This window comes from Rhinoderma darwinii, chromosome 11 (genome assembly GCF_050947455.1).
Source record: "Rhinoderma darwinii isolate aRhiDar2 chromosome 11, aRhiDar2.hap1, whole genome shotgun sequence".
NCBI lineage: Eukaryota > Metazoa > Chordata > Amphibia > Anura > Rhinodermatidae > Rhinoderma > Rhinoderma darwinii.
In genome coordinates this window covers 80,445,630-80,464,100 of record NC_134697.1, presented here as the reverse complement: position 1 = coordinate 80,464,100, position 18,471 = coordinate 80,445,630, and the positions used below count along the sequence as shown (strand labels likewise).

At 45.1% G+C, this 18,471-nt stretch overlaps 1 protein-coding gene across 2 annotated transcripts in view; it reads left to right on the top strand.

Moving 5' to 3' along the window:
- The first annotated feature begins 320 nt into the window (after positions 1-320).
- LOC142663973 (homeobox protein MSX-2-like) overlaps positions 321-18,471 on the top strand; it is a 33,818-nt gene continuing 15,667 nt past the window's right edge. The window contains exons 1-3 of one of the 2 annotated variants that reach the window (XR_012851173.1): positions 982-1,069; positions 12,627-12,752; positions 16,861-17,087. Coding sequence is in view for 1 of the 2 variants with exons in the window: in XM_075842834.1 (XP_075698949.1) it covers positions 775-1,069 (295 nt within the window). In the remaining variant the exon portion in view is untranslated. Of the gene's footprint in view, positions 1,070-12,626; positions 12,753-16,860; positions 17,088-18,471 lie in introns of those variants that run through there. The other variant, XM_075842834.1, reaches the window with a different exon arrangement.

Here is an 18,471-nt window from a genome sequence, read left to right as displayed (position 1 = left end):
TGCATCAATGGGAGGCAGAGAAAGCGTATTTCGCTGCGTTTTTTTCCCAATGGCCGCGGGCGAAGAAATGCAGCGAAAAACCGCGTGCAGGCAGCGCAAAATCTGCCTCAAAATACCAAACAGAATTTTGAAGCAGATTTTCTTTCTGCAAAAAAAACTCGGTGTGAACGCAGCCTGTCATGATGAGGGGTTTTTTTAACCCCTCCAATTCCGGGCCATTTTTTATTTCAACCTCTCCGCTTACCATAACTTTTTTTAATTTTTTCACCAAAAAAGCACTGGTTTTAGTCACCTATCAGTTACGTGGCGGCCATTTAGAATAAGCGGTACTGAGCGGCCCGCGATACTCGAGCGCGGCCATCACTCCCCGCAGTCACAGCCGCTTCACAAACACCTCATTCCGTCTGGATCCTGGCGAGGACTGAGGGGGCGTTCCGTCCGTGACGTCATCCTAGGATCGCTTCTTGTGATTGGGCGGCGGCGCCATGAAAGAAAAGTAAGAGCTTATTATAAACTCTGAGGTGAGTGTGAGAGGAAAGCGCTTCTTCTGCCGCGGGACACGGCCGGCGTCGCCCTGGGGATGTGGGATCTACAACAACTCCCATCATTTATGAGATAAAAAAATAATATTTGTCCGGACGTTATTGGAACTCCACACTCATCTAGGTACAGCACCTCTTTACTCTGGACAGCTCCACAGCTGCTGAAGAACCTCTTTTGACCATCTTCTGGGATTACATATGCCGTAATTATACGGCCCCGTATCCCCTGACCATGAATGATGACCGAGAGGGGTCCCCCGGGCCAACCCCCATGCAGCCTCCGGCCAGTACGACAGAGATACCCGCAGAGATGGGCAAGAGCCTGGCATTTAGTGTGGAAGCGCTGATCTCCCATAGGAAACCTGGCACAACACAATTGGCAGATTCGTTAGGTGTTGGTGAAACCAATCTTGCCGCTTTTGGGAGTCTCCCTCACCTGGAAGAGAGATGTAAACCAAACCCTGAATACCAAGGAGAAGAAGGGAGTAATGGCCGGAGCCGCGGTCCCAGCTACTCCGCACCGCCAAGTAGGTAGAGCCGTCATTTGTATCTGCGCACCGGGAAATATAGAGAATGGCAAATCAAAGCGCTCGTCCACACGTAACGGAAAATACGCCGCGGAATACAGGAGCGGCAAAGTGGGTGAGACTTAACAAACCCCATCCGCCCGCCGCGGAAATTATCCGAGCAGCAACTGCGTATTTTTCGTACCGCAGCGTGATAATTCCCTGCTGCGGAAAGTGACTGAATTGCTGCGTTTTTCAGAGGATGTCGCCATCTCCCAACATTGCGAAAAACGACGCAAAATAGGCGGTGAAAAACGCAGGAAACGGTGCGGAATTGCTGCAGCGATTCTGTTACGTGTGAACAAGTCCATGAGTTTCTTAAAGTGTTTTTTTTTTTAAAGATATTCCTGTAAGGGATCCCGATAGCTTCTCCTGTAGGTGCAGAGCTGAAGATTCGTTCCTTTGTATCATTGTTATTCGCACTGATCTAGATAGAAAGCCCGGGTCATATTAACGCTGCTTTTAGCTTCCCAGTCCCATCATTTTCAGGGATTGCCTAAATTCTACATAATCGTCACACAGGGATCCACTTATCTGACAACAAATCTGACAATTATTGCCTTCATTTTTCTTCCGGGAGACGTCATTTAGATTAGTAGCTGTAAAGTTGTAGCTGAGGCTCCCGGTCTTAGGCTGTGTTCACACGCAGAGTCAAAAACGTCTGAAAATACCAAGCTGTATTCAAGGGAAAACAGCTCCTGAATTTCAGACGTTTTTGTAACTACTCGTGTTTTTCATGGCGTATTTTATGGCTGTTTTTTAAGCTGTTTTTCAATGGAGTCAATGAAAAACGACTCAAGAAATGTCCTGCACTTCTTTTTACGCGCCGTATATTGAAAACAACGCGTAAAATGACGCCTCGTGAGAACAGAACACCGTAAATCCCATTGCATGCAATTGGCAGATGTTTGGAGGCGTAATGGTGCCGTTTTTTCAGGCGTAATTCGAGGCGCAAACGGCCCAAATTACGTCTGAAAACACATCGTGTGAACTTACCCTCAGGGCTCGTCCACACGTAACGGAATTGCTGCAGAAAATTTCTGCCGAATTTCTACTGCAGAAAAACCGCACCATGTCCTGCGTATTTTGCGTGGTTTTTCTCAATGCTGGGAGATGGTGACGTCTCCTCTGAAAAACGCAGCAATTCAGTCCACTTTCCGCAGCAGGAATTGATATGCGGCGGTACGAAAAATACGCACCGCAGGGGAATTTCTGCTCGGAATATTTACGCAGGGTGTGGATGAGATTTGTTTAAATCTCCCCCACTTCGCTGCTACCGTATTCTGCTGCGTAATTGTGGACAGAAAATACGCAGCAATTCCGTTACGTGTGGACGAGCCCTAACACAGCCTATCAATAAGACTGTGCTGACTAAGGGCGTGTTCACACGGCTTATTTTCGGGCCGAAAAATCGGAAGCAGAACGCCTCCAAACATCTGCCCATTGATTTCAATGGCAAAAACTGCTTTTTGTTACGACGGGCCGTTTTTTCTACGCGGCGTTTTTAAAAACGCCCAGGAAAAAATAGTGCATGTCACTTGTGCCGCTTTTCTTATTTACTCTATAGAAAAACAGCTCCAAAAACGGCCGTAAAAAACGCGAGTTGCTCAAAAAAGGTCTGAAAACGGCTCCGTATTTTGCTAAGCGTGTGAACAGAGCCTTAATCTCTTCACACAGTTGATTCCACCAATTTTAAAAAAAAAACAGAACCTCAAACTTTTCAACATTTTTCACGCGATACAACCAATTCCAAAACTCATGAACATCATTATTACTAGATCTATATCATTTATTGAAATCCTTTTCCACATCATATTTGATCTATTTTAGTTGATCGTCCCCATGTCCCGGGCTGTGTATAATTTACCCTGAATGCTCTGTTATTCTAGTCTGTACTTACATGATCAACTACTCGTTTAGTTTACAAATAATCAATTCCATTGATGGCCGGCTATTGAAATCCGAGAGGAATTGGTTTTCGGGTGAACTATTCAGCATGAGCTCAAACTTTTAGATGATTGAACTTTTAGCTTTCCAGAAAGTCATAAAATATTCATCTTGTTGCTACTTCCAAAATTGATAAAAAGTTTATTGGAATTGATGTGTAGTTTCCCAAGATGAAGCAGATTTTGAAAAGCCAAAGTTTGATATTGGGGTAGGCTGGAAGAACGGAAAATGTCATTTTTGTCGAAAATGCTCAAAAAACATTCTGCATTATTAACTGATAATTTGTGCGTCAGAGACCATTTAAATAAATCCATTGAAATTAGAAAAAGTGAGAACGGTAACGGGGGACGTAACAAGCCCGGAGTTACGTGCGGAATAAAAAGTTCAACTAAAATGTAAAAGTAAATCCATGAACGAAGCCCCTACTAAATCACAAACATTGTCCTGTGAAGATGAAGAATAGCTTTAGAATGATCTATTGTGTATTTAGGGATGGCAGAAAAGTTACCGTAGATTTCCACTTGTTTCCTCTACGTTACGTTTAGTAAATGTGCCAAATATTGTCATTTGTAGCATGAGGTTTATTTTTTTAAGACAAGTAGTAATAGAATTCATTTTAAAACTAAATGATCCACATTTGGTTCAATTTCTAATAAGTTTCAAGTGTTCTTCCAAGCCGCAATAAATGTCAATTTTATTTTTTTTATTCCTTTTTTTCTTTAAGGCTGGGTTCACACAAGCACGGTCGGTCCGTAAAGGACGGAACGTATTTCGGCCGCAAGTCCCGGACCGAACTCAGTGCAGGGAGCCGGGCTCCTAGCATCATAGTTATGTACCACGCTAGGAGTCCCTGCCTCGCTGCAGGACAACTGTCCCGTACTGAACACATGATTACAGTACGGGACAGTAGTTCCACGGAGAGGCAGGGACTCCTAGCATCGTACATAACTATGATGCTAGGAGCCCGGCTCCCTGCACTGTGTTCAGTCCGGGACTTGCGGCCGAAATACGTTCCGTCCTTTACGGACGTCACATGCTCGTGTGAACCCAGCCTCATATTAAACATTTAATCAAATAAGTTCATCATTTTAGTCGAATGTGAAGGAAAAAAAAACATTGTAATTGCTGGTATCGTCTCATTTTGATATTTGATATTGTAATTGAGATGATACGAGGAACAATAAGCCTGCAATAATATTTTGACACTTTATTATTATTACAAACTGTACTTTTAATAGTCATTTTATTTTCTGTCGGTATAAAGCACTTTACAATTCATGCACCTGAAAACTTCTATTGCAAATCTACAAAAAAAAATGTTCCGATCTGGAATTTTCAATATTGCATCTATGACGTTCCCAACGAAATACTATCAATCAAATGGGTTTATAATACAACGTTTTCTTTTCATGATATATATTCCGGTGTGTATGGATATATTTAAAAAAAAAATGAAAGCTGGCGTAGAGCAAGTAAGAGAGGGGGTAGGAGGTCAGAGGATACCCTGGGGTCATGAAGGACATCACATGAGTCTTCTACAATCGATTTCTCTTTCCTTAAAGTGGAGCTAAACTTTTGACAAACTTCTGACCTGTCATAGTGACATGTCAGAAGTTTGGATTGGTGGGGATCCAAGCACTGAGACCCCCACCAATCGCTAAAACGAAGCAGCTGAAGGTCTCATGTGAGCGCTCAGCCGCTTCGTGTCTGTTCGGCTTTTTCCAGAATTATATGTATCAGTGTACGGACTCAATGGAAAGTCTATGACCCCGTACTCCGATATATCGGCTTTCCAGAAAAAGCCAAACAGACACAGATCGATAGATCACACTGACCTGTATTCACTTCATAACGTGGGAGCTGCACTGTAGCTACATTTTCACTTTGATCTGAAGGGCTTATTCAGACGAACATAGAATATGTCTGTTAAAACCACAGCCGTCATAGGGACGCATGTATTTCAATGGGGTAGTTCACACAGCCGTTGTTTTATCAGACAGTGTGAAGGGTCCGTTGAAAAATAGAACATGTCCTATTTTCTTCCGTTTTTCAGGATCCCTCCATAGATTCAAGTCTATGGGGATCTGTCAAAACGGGATCCGCACGGGTGCAACTTGGACATGAAAATGGTCAGATTTTCACGTCCGAGTTTCCCCACGTTTGTCTGAATAAGCCCTATGTCTTCATAATTAGGGCACATTCAGACATGGCAGAATTTTTCCGCTGCAAATGTTGCTGCAGATTTGGGGCAATTACACAACGATTATCTGTAGCAACATTTGCATATTTGACAGGTAATTCAGACGTTGCGGATATCACAGCAGACTTGCCGCAGATTTCAGTTTCTGCATTCCAAAGGCTGAAATCCGCAGTGAAATTTCGCATGTTCTCCGCAACTAAATGTGCTGTCTGCGGAGTGAAAATTCCGCACTGCAGCCTAAATTCCGCAACGTCTGAACTAAGTTACCTAAAAATTTATAGAAACCTATGTATTGGAATAGCACAGCCATTCCGCCAGGTGTTAGACCTCCGTTACCCTGGTTTGTAATATGAGTTGTCAGTGCCATCAAACCGATCATAACTGATCATATAGATCGAGGACAAACCCCCTTTGTTGTTGTGTCACAGAAAATGTAAATGTGATGGCATTTTCCCACTTTTTTTTTTTTTTTTGTTTCTTAAAAAAAATCTGATGTATTCCGACTCTATATACAGTACATGTTCTTTGATGACAAAATTATATAGAAACATATACTTTCTGGATAGCCATGTTTTTAATGAACTATTGTGGTACAAGTGATTAATCAAAAATATTAAAACAAACAAACATCCCATAAAAGTAGAAATCTATGTTTACATCCTGCACGAATTCATTCATCAGTTGCGCCATATTTAAGATGAAAAACCGAAAAATAATAATTTATTTCTTTTGCGTGGCTTATATAGCGACTGAAAATCAGTTCCACACATTTAGGCCCCGTGCACACGACAGTAAAAATCGTCCGTAATTGCGGACCGTAATCACAGTGAACAACTACGGACCCATTCACTTCTATTGACCACGGACAGTTTCCCGTATATTTGAGTAGTAGTGTACCGCAAAAGATCGGACATGACTGTTCTTTTGCTTTTTACGGGCCGTGCTCCCATACTTTATATGGGAGCACGACCCGCAAATGCAGGTGGCTGTCCGCTGCCGTGCCCACAATCGTGGCCGTGATTAAGGGCACGGCCGTGTGCATGGGGCCTTAAGGGTTCCTTCACATCTGCGTCGGGTTTCCATTCGTGGGTTCCGTCAGACCTTTCCGTCAGAGGAATCCACGAGCGAAAGCCAATTGGAAACAATAGCTTTCCGTTCGCATTACCATTTGATTTCAATGGTAACGCTTCCGTTGCTAATGGTTTCCATTTGTCTCCGCTCGATAACGTTTCCGTTTTTTAGCGGAAACAATTCTACCATTCTGCGTTCCCGCTGAAGCGTATGATGTATGACCATGTTAGATAAAAACCGCGTAGCTCGTTGAGCTACGCTGTTTCCGTAAGTCCCATAGTACTGAATGGTAGTTATAGAAACAGCGTAGCTCGCAGCGTAGCTCGAAAACGGCGAATCATGCCTAAAGCTGGATTCACACACAGCACTTTGCTGCATTTTTCATGTTGTTTTTAACTGAATTTTTTTATGCGTTGTTTTTTCTTTCTTTGCAAACGCAGCATTCTCTGGGTATGGTATTTTTCAGCCATTTTTCCCATAGGCTTCTCAGTAGGACTTTAGAAACTCCAGAAAAAAAGCATGTATAAAATGACACTAAATTAAAAAAAAAAGCCACCAAAAACGCTACTAAAAACACCAGAAAAAATGTTGCATTTTAATAACACTAGCGGTTTTAGAAGCAATTTTTTAAGCAGTTTACATTTCCAGAAAAAAAGCTGTGTGTGAAGGAAGGCTTAGGCTGGGTTCCCACGAGACGGATACACTGTGTAAAAATCACGCAGCGTGTCCGACCTGGAACCCGCAGGACATTCCTTCCGAAAAAGCGCACCTTTCTATGGAAATTCTGCTGTGGAGGAAAGCCGTTCATACTTACCCCCTCCCTTCTCAGACGTCCACTCACGCCTCCCTGAATGACTTTTCAGGCCATGTGACGCCGCAGCCTGTGATTGGCTGCAGCGGTCACATGGGACGCAACGACATCCCAGGAGGCCAGACTGCATGATGGAGGGCATTCTCGGTTAATTATTTTTTTTCCGGCGTTACGCTTGGCTTTCTGTTGCGGGTTTTGCATCCCCATTGAATTCAATGGGGAAAATCCGCAACGGAAAATGAACAAAAACGCAGCATATATTAACATGCTGCGGAATTAAATTCCGCACCACAGGTCAAGTTATTAACGGTTACACTGCTGGTTTTTTTCTGCAGCGTGGGCATGAGATTTTCTAAATCTCATCCACTTTGCTGCTACTGTAAACACTGTGGAATTTCCGCACACAATTCCATTGCGGAAATTCTGCAGCATTTACGCTACGTGGGAACCCGGCCTTAGAGTATGTTCCCATGGGTCAAATATGCTGCGTAAAAGTACACAGCGTATCCACCTAGAACCCGCAGGGAATTCTGCCTGAAAAAAAAAGTTTTTCGGGAGGAATCATCGCTGCGGAAACCAGAGGTTGAAAACCCCCAGCCGTTGTCATGGAGGCGCATCCCTCTGTTCTCTGTGCAGTCCTGCCTCCTGGGATGACACTGCAGCCCATGTGACCGCTGTAGTCTGTGATTGGCTGCAGCAGTCACATAGGATGAAACGTCATTCGAAGAGGCCGACCTGGGCGGAGAACAGAAGAACGCCCCGCAAAAAACCCAACTAAAAGACAAAAGCTTTTTTTGGTTTAAAATGACTGAAAAGGCTTATATTTACCACCTGGGAGTTGTCATGGCGCCGCTTTCTTCTGTTCTTCTGGCCGGCCTGACGTTTCATCCCATGTGACTGCTGCAGCCAATCACAGGCTACAGCGGTCACATGGGCTGCTGCAGCATCATCCCAGGAGGCTGGACTGCACGCACAACAGAGAGACGCGTCGCCATGACTACGGCCATGGTAAGTATTAACTTTTTTTTTTCTAGCGCTGCTTTCCGCAGCGGAAATTTTCCCCCCGAACAACCGCACCACAATGAGGTGTGGTTTTTCGGACGGATTGTGCTGCGTATCCGACCCGTGGGAACCCGGCTTTAGGCTACGTTCCCCATTACCTTCCCATTGAATTCGATAGGGGAAACCCGCAACACAAAAACAGCGATTACGCAAATACAGTTGACGTGCTGCCGATTAAAAAAAATGCACCACAGGCCAATTTCTCAGCAATTTTTCCGCTCATCATTTACGCAGCGTGTGGATGAGATTTGTTCAAGTCTCATCCACTTTGCTGCTTCTGTATTATGTATGCTTGATGAAGGCCCTGTTGGACTGAAACGTTGCCCATTTATTTTGGATGTGCTGCCTTGTTGCTCTCTGGATTTTATTGCAGACCTTTTCTGAATGTGGTTGCTTCTGCAGCAGGTGTATGGATTTATTCAAGTTCCATTAAAATACATGGAACTGATTATTTTTAGGCGCAGAAAATGTCTGCTACCGATTCTGCCGCACGTGATTGTACCGTTAGCCTGGGTTCCCACGTAGCGTAAACACTGCGGACGGAACTATGTGCGGAAATTCTGCAGCATTTACAGTAGGAGCAAAGTGGATGAGATTTTGCAAATCTCAGGCCCACACTGCGGAAATAAATCGCAGAAAAGTCGTGCAGAAAGTGTTCTGCGGTGCGACTTTCCCATCCGCAGCGTGCCAATTCTGCGTGTTCTATTCAGAGATGCTGCGTGTTTGGCCCATAGACTTCAATGGGGCCATAAAAATCTGAAGTTGAGTTTTGTTGAGGTTTGTACAGCGAGACTTCAGAAATTCCACAGGGGCACATAACGTTTGCTATGATCAAGCTTCACACTAAATCCACACGTTTTAGCCGCGGTGGAAAATTTCTGGGACTAATTTACCTGCTTTTTTTTTTAGATTCCGCTGCGTATCCTACCTGTTGGAACATTCACTTAGGCTGTATTCACACGCAGCATTTAGCTGCATTTTTCGGGCCATTTTTAATGTTGTTTTTAGATGTGTTTATACTGCGGCAAGATGTTATATTTAGGTCTATTGTGAAATATAAAATGCAAAACTGCACTATGTGAATACACCCTAAGGCTACATGCGCATGTCTTTTTCTAAACTTGTCAGATACAATTCGGAGGCGGAAATGTAAAATAAACTGACATGCTGCGGATTATAAAATACAGGTCAATTTACGTGCAGAAAAGTTCTGCAACGTGTAGATGAAATTACTTGAAAGCTTTCCCGCAGGAAAATACGTGCGGCAAATCCGCACATAATACGCATCGGGTGCATTTGGCCTAATCTGGCAGAAAATCTGCATCAAAACCACAGATAAACGCAGGAACTTCCACAGGTAAAATCCACACTTAGGCCGGGTTCCCACGGGTCAGATAAGCTGCGTAAAAACTGCGCAGCGTATTCGACCTGGAACCCGCAGCACCTTCTGTTCGCAAAACTGCACCACATCATTCAGATATTTTAATGGAATGTATGATTCTTTGGTTTTTTTTCCCTGAGTTGCGATTTTTGTGGCGGAATCGCTGCTTTCACTGGCTTTCTGTTGCTGGTTTTGCATCCCCATTGAATTTAATGGGAAAACCAAATAAATTTACGTGCGGAAAAATTCTGTACTATGCTGCGGAAATGCTGCAGGAAAATACACGTGGCAAATCCGCATGAAATGTGCATTTGGCCTAATGCCAGGTTGCCACATGTCGAATACGCTGCGTAAAAGTACGCAGTGTATCTGACCTAGAACCCGCAGCACATTCCGTCCGAAAAACCGCACCACGTTGTGGCACAGTTTTTTTTGGCTAAATTTCCACTGCGGAAATTTTCTAAATCTCATTCACTTTGCTGCTATTGTAAATGCTGCGGAGACCAGGTGAGCATCCACTGTAAGGAAGAGACACCATCCAGGCGCAAATGTTCCACGACTCAGTAGGATAGTTGGTCAAATATATTTATTGCAGAAGACACCATAAAACCCCTTTATCAAGTAAGCATGAGACAGTGTAGTTCCTATCACGCTACCTAACTATTTTATGCTTCACGGGAACCCGGCCTAAGGGTGTATCCACACAATGCGGTTTTGGCGAGTTTTTTTTGCCGTGCGGCTAAAAACTGCATTGAAAAATCATGGCACATCGCTGTAAAAACATATGCGTTTTTTTGGTTTTCAGCCGCGGGACCAAAAACGTGGCAAAACTGCACCTTGAAGTCAATCAGGGCTAAATCTGCATAAGGCCAGGATCAGACATAGTTTTAATGATGCAGTATTTGGTGCACTTATTGGCTGTTTTCAAATGCAGAAGTGGATCCAAGAGGATGAAAAGGTAAAAGGAAAAGACTGAGGCATCTCCTTTCTTTCATTTTTAACTTCTGTGTCTGGCTCAAAAAACAGCCAAAAATTGCACCAATAATTGCATCAAAACAGTGTGTGTGTGTGCGTGATCCTGGCCTAAAGGTCTCTTTCATACGGCAGTATTTTGCATCAGAATTTGTCATGTAAAACCAGGAGTGGAGAGAAAAATTATAAGGCCTCATGCACGCTTCAGTGATTTTCTTCAGTGTGCTATCTGTTTTTTTAACTGATAGCACACTGGCCCATTCATTACGGTGCCATGCACACATCCGCTTTTTTTTTGCGGATCTATGTGTCCGTTCTGGAAATTATACAACGGGATTCAGTGGGAGAGTTCCAGACGGTGTCCGGCTATCCCAGGCGGCCAGGGGTATGTCTCTCTGTCAACTGTATCTGTGTCCTCAGAGCATAGGCTGGGGATTCTGCTCCTAGAGGGAAGCCCTAATGTCACTGTCCATATATGGACATTGATGTCAGGGGCTCCTCCTGGAGCGGAATCACCGGCCAGAGTCGGCAACGCGGATTCCGCTCAAGGAGTAGCCACTGACGTCATTGTCAATATATGAACAGTGACATCAGGGTTCCCTCTAGGGTCAGAATCCCCAGCCTATGCTCTGGCTGGGGATTCCACTCCTAGAGGGAGTCCCAATGGCGCTATCTACAGGAGGTGTGGCACTATACACATGGACACTGGCACTATGTAGGGGCACGATCTACAGGGGACACTGTGGTGCTATCAACATGGGCACTGTGTCACTATCTACAAGAGCACTGGCAATAGGGGCAGCTAAGGGGGCATTATACTATATAAGGGCAGAGATGGGGAATTATACTGTATGGGGCATCTGTGTGGACATTATACTTTATGGGGGGCATTATACTGTATGGGGCATTATGCTGTTTGGGGGCATTTGTATGGGCATTATACTGCATGGGAGAATCTGTGTGGCCATTATACTGTATGGGGGCATCTGTGTTGGCTTTATACTGTATGGGTGCATCTATCGGGCAGTATACTGGTGGCAGCTATGGGGTCATTATACTGTATGGTGGCAGCTAAAAGGGGAATTATACTGTATGGTGGCAGCTATGGGGGCATTCTGCTGTGTGGGGGCAGCTATTTGGTATTATACTGTGTGGGAGGCACTATGGGAACATGATACTGTGTGGGCTGAACTGGGTGTGCATGGGCGGGGATTGGATGGGATTAGAGGCGTGGCTTAAAAGAAAACAAATTGCCGCAATGTGTTGTGCGTCCCACTTTGTTTTCCTTTTTTGTGATGCTTGAAAGTTGGGAGGTATGGGTACTATTCCTGTCAGTTTTTGCGGTTCTGTCTCGCCCATTGTAGCCTATGGGTCTGTCAAAAAAACGGACCGCACATGTGCGGTCTGTTTTTTTGCGGATTGGTTCCCAGGCAACGTGTGGGCGAACCGATTTTTCCCAGCATGCCACACAACATGGACATAGAGAGGATGATCAGTATGGTGCATGACCATAGAGTGCAAATTGTGGGATACACGCTCAGAATGACCATGACCGCTACAAAAAGGATGCTCCGTGAGAGGAAATGGCAAAGGATCTATTACAGCGTCATTGGGAGCAGGGCAACTGTGCGCGGCGTCAGAAAATCAGTAAGTAAATGCTCTGATTTACCTTTGTTGCAATTTTTAAATTGATGGCCTATTCTGAGCTTAGGCCATTAATATCTGCTCATTGGTGGTCCCACTCTACGCAGCCACGTGAATGAGCTTTTTTAAAGGGGCCGCTGTGCTCGGTCGAGCGCTGCTTCCCCTTCAATACTTACCAGCTCCGTACTGTGATTCGCCAACACAATTGTAGCTGCAGTCTACAGTATTGCTCTGCTATAAGTGTGTCAGAGATTCCAAGTATGGACCAGGTAAACGGAATACTCGCACAATCTCCACGGCCCCTTCAGCTGATCCGCGCGGGTGCTTAGAGTTTGACCGACAACGATCAGAAATTGATGGCCTAGTCTCGGGATAGTCCATGAAACTCCAGATTTAGAACACCCTTTATTTATTATTTATTTTTTTGTAGTTCAAGATAAAGACACGGCGGAATTCCAGTCGTGACCAATTCCGACGTGAGCAGTCCAATCTTGGAAAAGCCGCGAGACTCCATTGAAAAAGCGGGCCTATATGTTTACCCAGCAGCTCATGTTCCGTGAGTATTTATTTTATTTTCTGAGCATTTTTTCAACAGTATTGTAATTTTGATACTATTAAAAAAAAGGTAGAAACAATGTAGCAGTGACTGCAATATGTTAATTACCATATTAAACTATCATCATGATATATTGCAGGCCTAGTAGGTGCCGTGGAAATATGTTAATTACCACAGGACACTAGGGTCATTACCATATTTCCTGATCCCTCTATGGACATAAGGGGTTGTCCAGTCATAAGAAATGGATGGCCTATCCACTGCAGATTTGCTTTTTTTTTTTTGGGCTGTGGTTCTGGTACAATGCCTGCTTCCCCTTCATTCTTTACCTGCTCGTAATGTCAATCACAGACACAATTGTAGCGGCGATTCACAGTACAGCCTTCTCCTATTCAAGTGAATACGCGAATACAGTGAACCGCCGCTACAAGTGTGTCAGCGAGTCACAGTACGAGCAGGTTAAGAATGAAGGGGATGAAGTGTAAGCAACGTTCGTACGAGCGCCGCGGTACCTCTAATACAGCTGATCAGCATTGGTGCCAGGGTCGGTTTTAGACAAAGTGTGGCCCCGGGCAAAGTTAAAAGTTCTGGAATACTGTATCAATAATGCAGTCAATTCAGAAGCCGGTGTGCAGAGAACTGCATCACTGATTTCTACTACATCCTGGAGTGTTGCAAGCCCCAAAATTATATGTCCCCCCTTTCACACAAAAAAATATCTATATACATATACAGTTATTATATACCACTATACCAGATTAAATATTACTTGCATAATTGTACTGAACACAACTCCGCTATTATAAGACCAATATTACCTATAATAACACAATATAAGGTCCAAATAATACCGCCATACCATAACCACATAGTGACTGTATAATACCCCCCCTACTGTTACTGAATAATACCGCCACACCATAACCACATAGTGACTGTATAATACTCCCATACTGTTACTGAATAATACTGCCACACCATAACCACATAGTGACTGAATAATACCTCCATACTGTTACTGAATAATACCCCCACACCATAACCACATAGTGACTGAATAATACCGCCATACTATTACTGAATAATACCGCCACACCATAACCAGTGACTGAATAATACCCCCATACTGTTACTGAATAATACCGCCACACCATAACCACATAGTGACTGAATAATACCACCATACTATTACTGAATAATACCTCCACACCATAACCACATAGTGACTGAATAATACCCCCATACTGTTACTGAATAATACCCCCACACCATAACCACATAGTGACTGAATAATACCCCATACTGTTACTGAATAATACCGCCACACAAGAACCACATAGTGACTGAATAATACCCCCATACAGTTACTGAATAATACCCCCACACCATAAGCACATAGTGACTGAATAATACCCCCATACTGTTACTGAATAATACCCCCACATCATAACCACATAGTGACTGAATAATACCCCCATAGTTACTGAATAATACCGCCACAACATTACCACATAGTGACTGATTAATACTACCATACTGTTATTGAATAATACCGCCACACCATAACCATATAGTGACTGAATAATACCCCCATACTGTTACTGAATAATACCGCCACATCATAACCACATAGTGACTGAATAATACCCCATACTGTTACTGAATAATACCACCACACAATAACCATATAGTGACTGAATAATACCCCCATTCTGTTACTGGAAAAAAAAAACACTGTACGAAGAGCAATATTACCAGCATATAGTGACCACATACTGGTGAGCCCTAATCTACCCGCCACTCAGTCCCTGCCTACTTGCACGACCCGTCCTAGGCGACGGCGTACAACTGGGCGACGGTCCCTACGCTCAATACGTGCACAACAGACAAACAGATAAGGGTACACAGAAGCTAAGGGAAATGGGGCAGTTGCCCACAGCAACACCGTGAGCAACAAGAATAGTGAACGAGCCGAGTCAAACCAGGAGTGTACGAGGTACCAAACGCAGAGCAGGAGCGTAGTCAGTAAAGCCAGGGTCAATCTAAAGCAGAGGTCAATAGTACAAGCAGGAACAGCAGAGCCAGGAAACAAGACAGAATCACAGGCAAAGGAGGAGCAGGAAATAAAGGTATAAATAGACCGAGGGCGGGAGCTAGCTCCGTCTGGCCAGGCTGCGATAGGTTCTCCCACTCCTCAGCCTACCAGCCTGAGTGGTAGAAGATCGAGTCACTCTATCAGACCTAGGAGCAGATGCAGACTGATTAACCAGGGGCGTCGACACAGAAGCTGTGTCTGGCAAATCCTCTACAGGTAGATGCCAGTTATACACTGGAGCTCTGCAGACCATATAATATTACCACCATATAGTGGCCATATAGTGGTAGATGCCAGTTATACACAGGAGCTCTGCAGACGATCTAAATTATTACAGCACATTTATATCCAGTGGCTCACAGGTGATTTTTTTTTTTTCTCTGTTTAGAGTCATTCTCTTTCCCTTTTGTTCTCCATCCGGCCCAGACCACTGTGACAATTTATTCCAGCTACTACCCGTCTCTGCAGAATTTGACACACAGACATGTTGGTTTCTCGCTTTTCCAGCACCCTCCAGGCCTATACCCTATCCTCTAAACAAACTCGTAATCCATAGTGCCTCAGATGGTAATAATGATCAACACAATAAAAGTGCCCCACCAGTAACTGTCCCATTTGAGCCCCCACAGCAATTATGTCCCCTTTGTTCTCCCTGTAGATAGTGCCACAGCATCCCCTGTAGATAGTGCAAGACACGGCTCCCCCTTGTTGATAGTGCCACACACGGCCCCCCTTTGTAGATAGCGCTGCACATAGCCCACTTGTAGATAGTGCGACACACAGCCCTGCCTTGTGGATAGCGCCAAACACAGCTCCCCCTTGTAGATAGCGTCACACACAGTGCCCCGTCTTGTAGATAGTGCCACACAGCCCTCACCTGTAGATGGTGCCACGCAGCCCTCCTGCTTGTAGATGGTGCCACGCAGCCCTCCTGCTTGTAGATGGTGCCACGCAGCCCTCCTGCTTGTAGATGGTGCCACGCAGCCCTCCTGCTTGTAGATGGTGCCACGCAGCCCTCCTGCTTGTAGATGGTGCCACGCAGCCCTCCTGCTTGTAGATGGTGCCACGCAGCCCTCCTGCTTGTAGATGGTGCCACGCAGCCCTCCTGCTTGTAGATGGTGCCACGCAGCCCTCCTGCTTGTAGATGGTGCCACGCAGCCCTCTTGCTTGTAGATGGTGCCACGCAGCCCTCTTGCTTGTAGATGGTGCCACACAGCCCTCTTGCTTGTAGATGGTGCCACACAGCCCTCTTTCTTGTAGATGGTGCCACACAGCCCTCTTGCTTGTAGATGGTGCCACACAGCCCTCTTGCTTGTAGATGGTGCCACACAGCCCTCTTGCTTGTAGATGGTGCCACACAGCCCTCTTGCTTGTAGATGGTGCCACACAGCCCTCTTGCTTGTAGATGGTGCCACACAGCCCTCTTGCTTGTAGATGGTGCCACACAGCCCTCTTGCTTGTAGATGGTGCCACACAGCCCCCCCTTGTAGATAGTGCCACCCAATACTCCCCCCTTGTAGATAGCGCCACACTCCCCTTTGTATATAGTGTCCGCCCGTTCCCGCGACGGACAGATCGCTTAACAGTCTCCAGGCGGTACACTTGCGTAGGCCAGATTAATGCAGTGACGTCATCACGCTGGCCTGCGCAGGTATCCTTCCCAGTGCCTTATAGGCTGCAGGCCTGAGGATGCAGATACAATTGAATGTCGCAGTCGCTCGCAGTGGGCTAACCACCGGGCATGAGGGGGCCTACGCCGCCCAGCCCATAAATGTTATGTGCCAGGCGCTGTAGCAGCCGCTATGGTTGCTATAGTGGGCAGGGGGCCTGAGAGGATGGGGGACCTAATTACTGGCCCTGGTTGGTGCCTGTAGTTGTACCCCCACCGATCAGATATGGATGGCCTCTCATAAGGATAGGACATCCATATCTTATGACGCAAGGCCTAGTATTTTTAACATATTTTTATTGTAAAAAATATAATTTAATATTTTATTTCATTTTCTGAGCCAGGATAAGGGACAATTTAGAGGAGGCAGAGAAAGTGGACTCTGATGCCACCCAACTTGAGCCAGAAGCAGAGACTCACTCTACTACAAGTAGCCACTCTCCTCAGGTCACAATGGAGGACACTTCGAAGCAATCTGCTTCGGCCAGGGTTGCATCCTATGTAGCTCCAAAAACCACTTCTCGTGGCTGCTGCTCCTGCTGCAGTACAGGACAACAGAGCTCGATCGTTTCAATTGTATCTCACTTTGGTCAAGTTAGCCATTATTACTATTATTATTTTTTGTTAAATAACTTTGTTTTAATCCCTCGATACCTGTACTACCGATGACGTCATTTTTCACCTTTGACCTTTTACCTGCATGACTTCTATTCCCTTCCTGTTTGTCCGACCCCTCTCAGCATATAAATAAACCCCCGTGTATGCATATATCTTATGGCCTGAGGAAGACGCTGGTACAGTGTCGAAACGCGTAGCCTGCATGACTTAATAAATTTATTTGTACACCTTCGCTTCCATTATCCGTGATTACCTTTCAAACAACCACGCAGCAGCGCCCTATAGGATCGTCCATTTTGTCTTCTCTTACCCTATGTATCACTAGCGGTAACCTGTTTGGTTTTCCGGCTTTGGATCCTGGCAGCAGCACGAAGTGGTTTTATTATTTTCTGCTTGTATTACCTACTTACCAGGTGAGCATAACTGATCAGGATTACAGCTCTCCTGTTATCGCATTGACCTGCACCATGTGGCGCCGTGCCTTTTGCTTTCCTCTCATAAGGATAGGACATCCATATCTTATGACGCAAGGCCTAGTATTTTTAACATATTTTTATTGTAAAAAATATAATTTAATATTTTATTTCATTTTCTGAGCCAGGATAAGGGACAATTTAGAGGAGGCAGAGAAAGTGGACTCTGATGCCACCCAACTTGAGCCAGAAGCAGAGACTCACTCTACTACAAGTAGCCACTCTCCTCAGGTCACAATGGAGGACACTTCGAAGCAATCTGCTTCGGCCAGGGTTGCATCCTATGTAGCTCCAAAAACCAGTTCTCGTGGCTGCTGCTCCTGCTGCAGTACAGGACAACAGAGCTCTAATCGATTCTTGAATGCTGGAATACCTCAACAGGAGCACGAATGAGGATCCGGAAGAAACCTTCCTCAGTAGCCTCACCCCGTATCGGACTAGGCTACATCCAGAATTTCGGGTTCAGGGAGCCATGATATTGGTGCTGCAGGCAGCAATGCCACAGAATGATCCAAGGTCCATCTTCTGGGCAGTGGAATTGTGGCATCCTCACAATGAAGAGCCCCTAGACAGTTGAGCGCCACAACCTACCCCGTTCACTCCTGGACATCCACCTACCCGGGCACCACAATACAGGCAGCAGTATGAGTCGTCACCTAGCCTTTTCAGCCAGGATAGGGGGATGAACCTTCGTCCTGATTATTAAGCGGGCCATGTTATCCGGGGCAGATGGAATACCCCTATCAAGGACATCAGCAGGGACACGATCCGGTTGACAGACCTTCCACAGGTCCACCTGACACCTCTTCAGCAGGACCATCAGGTCATGATATGTTTGAACTGTAGTGTTTTTTATTTATTATT